Source organism: Protomyctophum parallelum (assembly GCF_964188405.1).
Source record: "Protomyctophum parallelum genome assembly, chromosome: 19".
Taxonomy (NCBI): domain Eukaryota; kingdom Metazoa; phylum Chordata; class Actinopteri; order Myctophiformes; family Myctophidae; genus Protomyctophum; species Protomyctophum parallelum.
Window position 1 is genome coordinate 18,712,891 of NC_139717.1, and position 14,622 is coordinate 18,727,512.

Below are 14,622 nucleotides of genomic sequence, written 5' to 3' on the forward strand. Positions count from 1 at the left end.
GAGTGACATCAGGACTTCGGTAGAGATTTAAAGATGGAGTGCCACATTTCTTTGTATTTTTCACGTGTCTATGAGGTGACAGTACATCATTAGACACCCTGGAGTCGTTTTTATGTGCAATGGTGTATTCACTTTGTATTTAGGGTTTCTTCCTGGAGGCTGAACCCTTTACAGTCAAACGTGCCAATGAAAAAAACAGTAATATAGTGACATCACATTATCAGCCCCTCCCCTAACCCCTCCCCCTTTATCATACAACTACAGCTGTGGGTGTGGCTTCAGTTCAGGTGGATCACCACCCATCACCACCCACCAGGCAAACCAGGCATACTTAATGAACTGGGGGGCGTGCACACATAAAAACGACATTTTAACAAATACTGTACACTTTTTTGAAAAACTTCTTCCTCCTTATGATGATCATGTTTTAGGGTGGAAAAAACATCATGGCACTCCATCTTTAACCGTCTATCTCAGAGTGTCTCAGCCCTGCGGTCGCTCCTCTTCTTTATTAAGGCTTCTTACTGGTATTTTAAGATCTAACCTAAAGGACCCTGGAGCTAGCCTGGATCCAGCCCAAAGACCCCGCCCACTCTCTGAGTGGACTGCATCTCTTGGTCTGGTGTTGCACTGTGAACCTATCATTTCTTCGGTACAAAAATGTATTATCCAATGAGAATCGGTGGTGGGGGTGGGTCTAACGAACAACCAATCAGCGCAGAGGCCAGTTTTAGCGCCATCACACTGCAGCGCAACACACATGAGGAAGGAGGGGAAAACAACAACAATGGCTATTGGTTGAGAGAAATTCTAATCCCCTCCCCCTTGAAATCGCTCAGACAGGAGACAATGTCAGACTGAAGCTTCAAGAAATAATAATAAAGATAATCAGGCTACCCTGGAGCAGCATTCATATTTGGAGCTGTACTGAATTCTCTGAATCGCAGTTCTATAACCAGACAACGGAGCTACCCAGAGGTGTCGCCAAAAAGTCTACAAAAATGGATGTCACACACTAAGACCTCAAAGAGAGTAACAGAAAAGATAACTTAATTTAATAAAATGTTCAGCGCCTCAGAAAGGTCCTTATACTATAACTATGTATCTGATGCCCTCAAAATGCAGTGGTGGAAAAAGCACACTACACTCACATTTCTTTACTTGAGTAAAAGTATCAATACTTCAATGTATATAGGCCTACTACAGTATGTTACAAGTAAAAGTCCGGAATTCAAAATGTACTTTAAAGTACAAAAGTATTGGAATAAAAATGTACCTCAAGTATACCAAAATTAAAATAACCGATCTTTATGCAGAATGTCCCATTTCCAGTTTTCAAATGGCATACAAATCATTTGAAAATAGCAGATCTACAAGAACACAATGTGTTTCATCGACAAACGCATTGTGAGCTTACGGATCGAATAGTTGCTAATAATTTTTTTTTTAATCTACAGAGTAACTATATGTTTTCAAATAATTGTGGTGGAGTAAAAAATATTTGGATCTGAGATGTAGTGGAGCAGAAGGACAATGGAAATACTCAAGTAAAGTACAAATACCTCAAAATTGTACTTGGGTACGTCAATGTAAATGTAAGTAAATGTAAGGAGTAAATCATGTAAATGTTACTTTACACCTTTACATGTTACTTTACCCCCCTACACACACACACACACACACACACACACACACACACACACACACACACACACACACACACACACACACACACACACAGTCCCCTCTGTCATTACAGTGCCATCCCTTGACAATCCCATCAATCTGTTACCGTGGCAACAGCACTGCCCCCTATACATTCCACCCTCAAGGGTCAGACAACGTGTCAGTGTGTGACAAAGGAGGGCATTTCAGTACCCCCCCCATAACACTGTCTGTTACTGTATATACTGCCACCAAAGAAATACAAATAAAACAGCAGATCTACACCCTCACAAAGTGTTGCGTCGGCTACTTTCGCCACGTTACAGCCACGTTACAGCCATGTCTCAGAGGTGATCAATTATTCAGCTCTCTTATCTCTGCAGAAACCGTGCGTGGCTGAGCAGTTAAGTATGTTAACCCATTCTGACCGGAGATCAGATTCTAAAAATGTCTTCCACATCCTGACAGTTTTTTGAAAAAGCTATGTTTCTGTGTCAGTGGTTCTTCGATTTTTCAAAAATAGCAGACCGACAAGCTCATAGCGCGCCACCGAGTGACAATAGCTTGTAGATCTGCTATTTTTCAATAGCTAAAGCATAACATAACGCTAACACCAAAAGGGGTTCCCGCCCAAAATATGTTAAGACGGTTGACCTATACAAAACCTCCTCAATGACAAGACAAATGCCTCTGAAATGTTTGAACCCATTTCAATCTGACGTCGGAATTAAAATCAGTGGTGCTCAATATTTCATGGCAAGGACAACAAAAATGATTATGTAATTGCTTGGCCACCGACCCCCATCTGAAAATATGTTATTCCAGAAGCAAAGATTTGAGCAAGAAATGCTCTGAAAGAATATGCAATGACTTGCACCACATTGTCACGATTTTTCAAAAATAGCAGATCTACAAGCTCGTAGCTCGTACAAGCTCGTAGCCCCTCTGTGTCCTGTTATAACATGTTTCTGCTGCTTGATTGATATAATATAGGCCTTGTTGCTGAAATGTGCTATACAAATACAATTCCTTGCTTTCACTTGATGAATTCATCGAGTGAAATCGGAACTTTGGAAGCAATGAAACAAAAACAAAAATGACACAAAAAAAAGAGAACATTTGAACTGAAACATTTTAAAATTGAAGCTGATAAATTATGTTTGTGGAGTTGTCTCTCTCTCCTGATTGGATATAAATTGGTATCCCAAAATTAAAATGTATTTTCTGTTCATTCAAGAGCTGGAGAGACGCACTTACAGAGAAAAATGTGGTTCTCAACCAGTGGTCCGGGGACCACCAGTGGTCCTTGAAGGGATGCCAGGTGGTCCCCAGCTAAATAACGGATAGTTGGAAACCTTGGGACGATTACAGATGAAGAGCTAGAAGTCTTGAGAGCATGAAATGAAACACTACGCTCAACCTCGGAATTTCACGAATTTAAAAAAATAGCAAACCTACAAGCTCGTAGCGCGCCGCTTGTAGGCGTGCTATGAGCTTGTAGATCTGCTATTTTTCAATAGATAAAGTATAACATAATGCTTAGTTAAAACACCAAAAGGGGTTCCCGCCCCAAAATGGGTTAACTGGGCGATCACTATATAGGTTCAAGGTGCTAACACGAATGGACTTCAACACAACATCTCTGAAAGAAAGACATTTTTTGGGGAGGCGGTGGAGGAGGAAATTCATGTCAACTACTAGGTACGTGAGCAATGTTCACAATGAATGACATTTAGTCACATTTAATTGGTATATGGGTATTTTAAACTCCACTCCAATAGTAGTTGGTAATAAGAGTGGCCGGTTTTCAGGCCTAGATATTCCTCCGGGGGCGTGAGTGGCCTTGCCAAGAGTAGAGTGGAGAGAGGCCCGGTGGCCCACATACATACAACAGTACATGCAGCTTGTTGAGCCGGCCCCGTGCCAACATGGACACGGCGTTCGACACATTAGAACCCCGCGAGCCATTCTGTCGACGTGATCTCAACATTGTCCATATGGCTCCCTGGATCGCTTGATAACTCAAGAAATGAACAAAGAAACGGGGTCGGGGGCTTGCGGTAAACGAGTGGAAACAAAGACACCAATGCAACAGCAATTATAGGACAACGCTCCACAAATCCTCTTAGACTAACTATTACCTCGGCTCCTGGCACCCAAACTGTGGAAAAAACACCCCCCCCAGTGCAGTCAGAACTGTGGACTCACTCCTAGTTTTCCATTGTAGTCTGAAGACGCACCTCTTCAGACAAATGCAAGAACGCTCACCCCAAAAACGCGTAACCTCAGTAAAACTATGCCTGATCTTAACCTTAATTCCTTAACGTAACCTCAGTAAAACTATGCCTGAACCTAACCTTATTCCATAACGTAACCTTAGTAAAACTATGCCTGAACCTAACCTTATTCCTTAACGTGACCTCAGTAAAACTATGCCTGAACCTAACCTTATTCCATAACGTAACCTCAGTAAAACTATGCCTGAACCGAACCTTATTCCTTAACGTAACCTCAGTAAAACTATGCCTGAACCTAACCTTATTCCTTAACGTAACCTCAGTAAAACTATGCCTGAACCGAACCTTATTCCTTAACGTAACCTCAGTAAAACTATGCCTGAACCTAACCTTATTCCATAACGTAACCTCAGTAAAACTATGCCTGAACCTAACCTTATTCCTTAACGTAACCTCAGTAAAACTATGCCTGAACCTAACCTTATTATTAACGCAACCTCACTTGCCTAAACCTAACCTAAACCTCACCTGATTCCTAAACGTAAACTATGCCTAAACCTACTGTATAACCTTATTCCTAAACTATGCTAAACGAATACAATAACACAGGGACCCACTGGGGGAGAGCGGTCTGCGGTAAAAAATGGGGCAGAGTGTATTTTGGGGCAAGTGTTCCGGTTACGCTTCAGACTCCATTGAATTCCTTCTTTTCACCTTTGTTGGATAGATTGCTAGTGCACTGTTGTGATATATCTTAGTCACTTGTTCTTATGTTTTTATTACTTCGATGAGTTTCCTCTTGAGATATTATAGGATTTTGTTTGGAGAGATGAGAGTTATTTTGTGTACTATAGTGTCTTGGAGGCACTATACAGTGTGGTGACTGCACTTTTCTCTCTCTCACTCATAAACTAAACTTGTGTAACTACACTTACTGTTGTTTATTTATTGACTATAGAGCTCATGCTCACGGGTTCTCGCTCTCACAAGTCGGTCTGTATCAGAGCGTCTGATATTTAGTTTTACAAAGCCGTTAATATGAGGTCATTTTCAGGCAGGCATGGGTGGCCGTCCGGGGATCAGAAACTCCCCCATGGACCCCTCTCACCGGCCCGCCCAGTCCATGTGCTGCAGTGTACCTGCAGGGCCAGTCCATGTGCTGCAGTGTACCTGCAGGGCCAGTCCATGTGCTGCAGTGTACCTGCAGGGCAAGGCACTTAACGCCGTATTAAGGGAAAGAGCCCACTGATCCCAAAACAGTACGGTGGGACGGGTAAATGCAGAGGGATACGTTTCACGTATAGTGAAACTATACTGTGACAAAATAAGGGACCAAAAGATACGCCCCCAAAGGACTGAGGGGCCATATCATTATGACCTTTTGACATGCATTACAATTTACAATGTATAGGCATTTATCAGACGCTCTTCATCCAGAGCGACTTATCAATAAGCAAGGTGAAAACAGTCACTGCAGTGGGCTGTATTTTGCGTGTCTTAAGTACCAGGTCTTACTTAAGACACGCAAAATACAGCCCATATTATACTTCAAATGCAGCGAACTATAGGATCACTAGGTAAACCAAGAACCCGCAGCACCAGTATAAACCATATGCTATCAAAACATTATCTGTATGTACATTGACACCAGTGTTGTTTTAGGCAGCAAATTTCTATTTTAGTTTTAGTCATATATACTCTCTTGAAACGTTTTCATTTAGTTTTAGTCACATTTTTGTCACCTGGAATGTTTTAGTGTTTAGTCTAATTTTAGCTAAATACCGTAAGATTTTTGTCGACTAAATCTACATTTGATTTAGTCGACTAAAATGTATTGTGGCGGGCCTTGATGTCATCGTAATGACTGATTTTACAGAAAATAGCCGATCTACAAGCTTGTAGATCGTCTATTTTCAGCATGCAACTAATTGTAAAATGACTTAGTGGATCTCTTGTCCACTAGTCCCTTCCTAACATTTTAGTCTATAGTTTTTATTTGTTGACGAAATTGTCAGTATATTGTCATAGTTTTAGTGATCAAAGCTTAGTTTACATTTAGTTTACATTTAGTTTTCGTCAGTGAAAAGAGGTAGTCGACGAACATTTTTCGTCTTGGTTTTAGTCTACAAAAACAACACTGCATTGAAACTATATGATAATATAAACAATGAACCTCACATATTATGTCTATTATGTACTGTATGGCCACGGATTAAGATACAATCTACACTGTACCATCTTCAGTTAATTTAACTCCTGAGTGCGTACAACAGAGAACCAAATGGACCCGGATAAGCGTCCATTTAGTTCCATTTGGTTCCATTTGTAAGGTACACACTTTTAAAGTCGTGATTTTTGGTTCTTTACTATCAATCATTTAGCCATCATTTAAGAATGATGGCTTTGATCCTTTCAACGACAACAAATATGGTCACGGTCACGGTCACACACACACACACACACACACACACACACACACACACACTGTGACATAACACTGTTACTGAACAAATATTGTATACAGTAGTGTTTGGCATTGGAATACCGGTATAGAGCTTTGTCTTTTTTTAAATAAAAACATGATCAATTAAGCTTTTTGGGGGCACTCACATTTCACATCTAACCGTTGCAGTCCCCTTTCATGACGACGCTAGAACCAGGAGTGAATTCCTCATTCATTCTCCTCTTAGACTTTCAAAAAGTATTTATTTAAAATGCTGAAAAAAACCCATATATCATCGCTTTCGGGAAGAAATCTCCATATTTTATCTTTTTGTGCTTTTTTCCCCCAACGCCCTACTTGATCGTCTACAGCAGTAGTAGTAGTAAGTAGCCTTGCCGAGCCATGAGGCCCATAGGGGCAGGAGCCTATCTCCTGTTTCTGTAGCGTGGGGCAGCTTGATGTACAAGTACACCCCCTGGACATGACGCTAGTATGTCGCAGGGACTTACCCCCAATCCAACCCTTGATGCTGAGTGTCAAGCAGGGAGGCACTGGGTCCCATTTTTAGAGTCTTTGGTATGACCCGGCCGGGGATCGAACGCCTACCTCCCAGTCTCAGGGCGGACACTCTAACCACAAGGCCACTGAGCTGGTGTCTATGCAGCAGTGGTTTTCAACCACCCTTTTCACATCCAGGCCCATTATGTGTTCCACATCGGAGCCACGGACCACCATGATGAGATTTAGCCTCGCAGACCCAAAACTAGAGAATATTTTGTTGTCGTTGGATGTGATTCTGCCCACAGCTCCATGCTGTATTCACGTTGGTATACGACGGGAGAATAGATAGCAGGCGAACGTTGATCAACAATAACAATTCTTCTACATTCTCTAATTGTGACCAGATTTGACTGACACAATTAGTTAATAGCACAGGCAGTCTCTTCACATACTAGAGCATGTCTGAAATAAGTGTCAGAGCTGAAATCGACATGTACATATGAAATAAATGCTTAAACATGTAGCTAGGTGTAATGTTAGAGACCACAGAAGTGAACTTTTCAAGCCTCTTTTCTCAACTTGCTGTTTTCTGCAAGACATTACTCTATAAGCCATATCTCCTAAACTAGTGGGTCAAACTGAACAACCAATATATCAATTTGAAGCTATGATTCCCTACAAAACACATGTGTAGACTTCTTGTAAATTAAGTAATGCGGATGTTTAACAATAAATGTAACTCTCAAGAGTTAATAATCTTTAATTCAAGGGTCCATTTGGTTGCCAACTCTCTATCGTTTAGCTGGGGACCACCTGAAACCCCCTCAAGGAGCACTGGTTGAAAACCACTGGTCTGGAGCATCACACAAAGGTATCAGAAGTATAGCAGATCTACAAGCTCGAAACACAAGCGTGAAGCGACGCGTTGTGAGCTTGCCGATCTGCTACTTTGGATGCTTTCGAATTGGAACGGTGAAAACAGACGACATGGCGTGAACGACAAATACGGTGCTGTCGACTCCTGACGGGACGTTTTATATGTGCAATAGTGAAACGATACAAGCAGGAGGAGGAGGAGGAGGGATGCGAGCCGCAGTATCTGGGAACCATACTAGTGTATAGCATTAGCAGCGTCACCTTTGGCTGCGTAAATAATGCAAAGGCAGCCATTGGACTGGATGGGTGAATTATTCAGCAGGCGTGGCGGATCACTCGATATAACGGTCCCGGGTCCGGGAGGGACACAACACACACATGTAGGGACAAGGCCCAGACAGACAGACAGACAGACAGACAGACAGACAGACAGACCAGACAGACAGACAGACAGACAGACAGACAGACAGACAGACAGACAGACAGACAGACAGACAGACAGACAGACAGACAGACAGACAGACAGACAGACAGACAGACAGACAGACAGACAGACAGACAGACAGACAGACAGACAGACAGACAGTGTTTACGCCCTATATGCCGTAGGCCTACAATGGCGTCGTTCGCTGAAAATAGATCTACGAGCTCGCAGTGTGCCTCGCGAATCTGCACGCCATTTTCGAAGCGCCGGCGGCCCCCCCATCATGTACGAAGGCGTATATTATGAATCGAGCTCCAGTTCATTCTGATCAATAGAAGCTCTCTCACAGACGGACAACCTATATCCATCAATACAAGCGGAGTGTGATTGGTTTTTTGTTTTTTGTCTTCGTGTGGTGTGTGAGCCATCACCCCACGTCCCACCCACCCAGGCCGTCTCGGTTTGCGGGGGGTGGGGGGGATGATAGTGATTAATCATGACCCCCCCCGGTTGTCACCTACAAGTGCAGTGTTATAATAAAGCTGTGAAGTTTGATGTTTTTATTCGGTCATGATGGTGCAGTTTTGCAGAGAGAGAGCTTGAGCTTTTTTGGGCTTCGATATAGGCTTGTGGGCTGCACCTTTTAACCGCGTGCGTGCGTGTGTGCGTGCGTGCGTGCTTTACGACTTAGGGCACGGGGAGGAGCCGACACCCTCTCTGAATGGCCTGCCACTAGCTCCTGAATTACGACCCCCTCACACACTCTCTCCCACTACCCTCCACACCCACACACACACCCACCCACCCACCCCCACACACACACACCCACCCACACGCATGCACGCACACACGCACGCACGCACACACGCACACACGCACGCACGCACGCACGCACGCACGCACGCACACACACATCAACACCCCCTCTCTCTCTCTCTCTCTGGGCTGAAGGCGGACTCAAGAGATCAGCCATTGGTCGTCGTCGTCACGTCAACCACGTCCACTTATAATGGTGGAGCCACGCCCACAGCAAGCGAAAGGCAAACCAAGTCATTGTGAGTCATCCTGAACATATATAACTGTACAACCTATTGTACATACAGTACACTATAACTATATACAGTAACCTATCGATCATACTGCATACTGTACAACCCATACATACAAATGTAATAATGTAATGGAATGAGAAATGTAAAAATGCAAATCACTGGTACGGTAACCCCTTTTGGTTATAGCGCGGCACTAACTTGTAGGTCTGCTATTTTTGAAAGATCATGAAAATGTGACCCAAATGTTGAATATATATTCTTTCAGAGTGAACGTTTTTAACTCAAATCTTTGCTTCCGGGGGGGTCCCTGGAACAACATATTTTCAGATGGGGGTCGGCAGCCAATTACATATATTTTTGGGGGTCCTTGACATGAAGATGTTTGAGAACCACTGACATAGGTTTTTCGAGAAAACTGTCAGGATTCAGAAGGCATTTGTAGAAACGTTCCCATGGTCAAAATGGATTAAAACAGGCCAAAGGGAGAGGAAATGATCGTTCCTCCTAAGCTTAGTTAAAACCCATTTTGAGCTGGAACCCCTTTTGGTGTTTTAAACATTATGTTATAATTTAGCTATTGGAAAATAGCAGATCTACAAGCTCATGAACTTGTAGGTCTGATATTTTTGAAAGATCGTTAAAATGTGCCTCAAATCTTTCAGAAAATTGTCATGATTTAGAAAACTTTTATTTATTTATTTCGACGTCAGGCCTGAACGGGTTAAGTGACTATATATATACCCCCCCCACCTCTTTTTAAACCCCTTCCTTTTTTCCCAACCTGTTATTTTTCATGTCATGATTATGAATTGAATATACCTGCAGGACCTCATGAGGACTTTTTTCGGGGATGTCTAATATTTTAGATTAAGTGTTTGACCATATACTCTGTTGCTGTTTATATTTCTGCCTAATAAAGTAGGCATATTCAATCAATAAATCAATCAATCAATCAATCAATCAATCAGTATGACCTGTATATTGTACAACAGTCATACAGTATAGGCTGTACTGTATAGAAACTATTGATCAGCATCCTTTCATTTAAACCCGCTAAACATGCAATCTGTATACTTTTCACGTTTTATATTGATTGATTGATTGATTGATTGATTGATTGATTGATTGATTGATTGATTGATTGATTGATTGATTGATTGATTGACAGTTTGCATGGAAAAAAGCGCTGGAAAGTACAGTTCAATGCAAGGTCTGATAAGAAAAAAACTATCACTTGTTTCCATTGGGGTCCTTCATATTCATTTCATCAGAAATAAATAATCTACCATAATCTACCAAATCCAGATGTACAGTACTAGTTATATTGTGTTAACATACTCTAGGCTATATAGTTATTAACATACCAAACAGATGTATATAGGCTATATACTATATTACTTGATTACTATATACTTAGTATACTTGGTTAGAAAAAACATCATAAAAAACGAAACCAATGAACTATTTGTATCCGTTAAACTGTATTGTGGATTAAACACTTTCACCTGAACCACTAGCCTACAGCAGCACACCCATAAAACCGGCCGCAGTGTCCTGCCATGTTTTATGCACATCGGTGTAGCTTACAGCAATACCTCTGGCTCATGGCTATAGTTTATGTGGAGGTGGAGCAGCAGTGTATAGGGAGAATACAGAAGAGCATCATAGCCTACTGTATATGGTGCTGTAAAAAACCCCCCACTATTATAGATTCTATAACGTATATAATCTGTATATGGTGCAGTTAAAACCCATTCTGGGCGGGAACCTCTGTTGGTGTTAGCATTATGCTATACTTTAGCTATTGAAAAATAGCAGATCTACAAGCTCATATAGCGTGCCACCGAGTGGCGCACTACGAGCTTGTAGGTCTGCTATTTTTGAAAAATCGAAGAACAACTGACATAGAAACATAGCTTTTTCAAAACACTGTCAGGATGTAGGCCTAGAAGACATTTTTAGAATCTGATCTCAGGTCAGAAAGTTATCTGTTATGGCAGGGCCGGTTCTGGAAGGGAGGATGGAACAGCCGTTATGTGTCCTGCCCACCCGCAATGAAAAGGGCAGCATTTTGTAGATAATAGATATATATAAACTGATATGATGACAGCATCTAGTTTTCTATGCATTTCGGTGTACTGTCAAACCGACGGTTGCTGAAGGAAATCAGGTTATAGGCTATATTGTATACGTCGGTCAAAGAAGGAGAGGATAGATAGATGGATAGATAACTATCCTATATATAAATCCTATATATAAACTTTTCTATATGCATTCGGGGGTTTACAGGGATTTGACGTCTGAGGGTGCAGTCAAAACAACTACGGTTACGGTAGTGCAGTTTAGCTGCATCTGCAGTAGGCCTACAGTTATGAGATCCTATAGTATTGACAGCAGGCATATAGGACACCTGCCGGTTGATCAGCAGTACTGCCTGTAGATTATAAGCACAATATACCCCCCCCCCCCCCCCCCCCCTCAAGTGGGGGATTCCCTCTTAAAGAGCGTGCAGACGTGGGGTTCGAAATCGAATCATGCGTACACGGTACATTAGTGGTCATGAAATGTATATTATGGGATCACTAAAGGTTTGTATGTGTGTGCGCGCACGCACACACGCACACGCACAGGTCAGCCACACACACGCACACACACACACACGCAAGCACGCAGAACATTTTTTAAATGACACTTACACTCCAGGTGTTTCTTCTTGGGCGCCATAATTTCGTGCGTGGTGGCTTTGCAGACGCCGCGGGCCATGTCCGATCCCGTCAGCTGGTGCTGCGCAGCGGCAATGCGATCCGTGAGCGTTTGCCCCGACATTTTCTCTCCTCGGTATTCTCTGCTGCTTGTGTAGTGTAGCGTCGTGCAGTGCAGTCTCGCTCGCTGTATACCAAGACCACCACCTTCGTCTATATAGCGACGTGTAGATTTCACCCAAAATAATCAATCAGTCAATCCTTGTAAAAAAAAAAAAAAAAAAAAAAAAGGTCGCCAACCAACCCGCGGTTTGCAGGATTTGGGGAATCCTCAGATTCCGGTGCGGTCGATCTGCCTCCCAGTCCCTTACGGATAGGCCTGTGACCTTCTGTATATTGGACGCACAAACACAACCCACACACACACACACACACACACACACACACACACACACACACACACACACACACACACACACACACACACACACACACACACACACACACACACACAGCACAATGCATGTTAAATCGCACATATAGCCTGTTAGTAATGTTAGCATCCGATCGTCATGCGCTCACGCGTATACCAAAGATAATTATTTGTGACATTAATTTATAAGGAGACTTACGGCAAGGTTGCGGTCGCTGTAGGATCCCACCACACACCCGCTTTCCAATTCAGAACCGTGGACAGCGACTCCTCTTCTTATGTAACACACACTCCGCTGTCAGATCAAACGCTCTCTAGCTCTCTCTAGCTCTCTCTCTCTCTCTCTTTCTCTCTCTCTCTCTCTCTCTCTCTCTCTCTCTCTCGAACGCTTTTCGTCCCCAGTACGACGAGAGGAATGATGATAACAGACACGCCACTAGCGGGTTGAAAATGCTTCCTCTACACGCGACAGCCTGCCTGGGTTATAGATTCTGACGAACGTAATAATAATGTAGGCCTAAATGAATAATCCATATATAGCGGGTCGGGTCAAACTATTCCACCGAAGAAGATACAGACATGGAGGGAGGGAGGTTTGGTTTGGCTGACTCCCTTTGCCTCACGTCAATGACTGAATGAATGAATGAAAAAAAAAAATGAAAAAGGCCCTTTTCCTTCAGATATAACGGTTTTTCCGAGGGACAGTGTCTGCAGTGCACAGTCAGAGAGTCCCTTTATGTTATTATTAGCCTGCTGACTGTGTATCTCTCTTCTTCAGAGCTATAGGTCTGCATGTTCCCGTGAAGCGCTTGCCTTTGGTTGTTAACCCTTTCCTCCTCTCCTCGGCTTGTCCGTCCGTCACTCAGCATGCAGCAGCAGGTATAGCCTGCCTATAATACAGAGTAGGCCTACACGTCGACTCGCCCACCCCTCCCTCCAAACGCTATGAGCCTGAGGATGATGAATGATGATGATGATGATGACGATGATGATGATGATGATGATGATGATGATGATGACGATGACGCGGGGACGCACACGGGATAAAACAGGAAAGGGAAAAGAAGATGGAACCATGGAGAAAAGTCCTTAGAAGCTATAGGTCTCTCTCTCTCTCTCTCTCTCTCTGAACAGATCTACAAGCTCACAACCTCGATGCGACGCGTTGTGAGCTTGCATATTTGTGCTTTTTGTGGCAGTGCACTGCCAGTGACACCGTCATGGGTAGGCTGCACTGCTGCAGGCGAGCCATATAGGCTAGGGCCTTATGGCCACCCTGCATGCACCTACTATTATTCATGTGACTATGCGACAAAAAGGGGTTAATTAATTTCCGAGCGTGCGTGACTCAACTGCAGCAGCATGTCCACGCACGGTGCACGCATGCGGATTTACGCGCGCGCACATTGATTGATTTAGCCCAGAAACTGACATAATATCGGTGTGTATAGCCTATAGAGTTGTCCTCAGGCAGGCCTCTACAATCATGTGTGAGGAATAGGATATGTGATATGTCTGTGTTTGATTATATAAAACACTGAATAAACAATCATAGTAGCCTAGCTTATCCATTCCAATGCCGGTATATATTATTAGGATAGCCTATAGGCTACTAATATGATAATATTTGTTTTTAATTTTTCTGCCTGGTTCATGGCAAAATAAATGTAGGCCTAATAAATAAATAAAATACTCATCATGTATTTAGAATAGGCCTGAACAAACAGCCAATAACAATTCATAGCATAATAGGCAGGCTATGGATATTTGAACACTTAGGCCTATTTGTTATTAATTATAATAAAGGAATATCACTCTACCTTTAATCAGTAGACCTATACGCATGGCATGTGGACATCTGCAGGAATGCAGTGGTGGAAAGTAGCCTAGGCTACCGGTACATTTACTCAAAGTAGTGTTATAGGTCTATCTATTTTAGGCTATTCCCAAACTTCAATAATTTGACGTCTAGCCTATAGGCTACTCGACTAGGCTAGGCTACTCCACTATACATCTCAAACTAAGGCAAATATTCGAAAACGTTAGACTATATAGGCTACTATAGTTTAACTAGTAGTAGTCTAACTAACGTTTTCGAACATTTGCAAACAGTTACTTTGCATGTTTTATTTATTATAAGCGTATACAATTACGAAAGCCTGCATGGTGACGCAATGAGGTTAATAAAGGCAAACGTAATAATTATTAATTTGATTTGTAAAACATGTTTCTTTTTTTGTTTTTAATCTAAATCTACTACAGCTCACGCGTTGTGATGTGAACATGCGG

The 14,622-nt window shown here is 42.6% G+C and overlaps 1 protein-coding gene across 1 annotated transcript in view; it reads right to left on the reverse strand.

Moving 5' to 3' along the window:
* Window positions 1-12,024, reverse strand: part of LOC310876811 (uncharacterized protein) — a gene marked incomplete at both ends in the record, with an annotated part of 57,100 nt that extends 45,076 nt beyond the window's left edge. Inside the window, one exon of the mRNA XM_083790465.1 lies at window positions 11,895-12,024. Within this exon, the coding sequence (XP_083646591.1) occupies window positions 11,895-12,024 (130 nt within the window). The remainder of the gene's footprint in view (window positions 1-11,894) is intronic.
* Window positions 12,025-14,622: the final 2,598 nt, after the last annotated feature.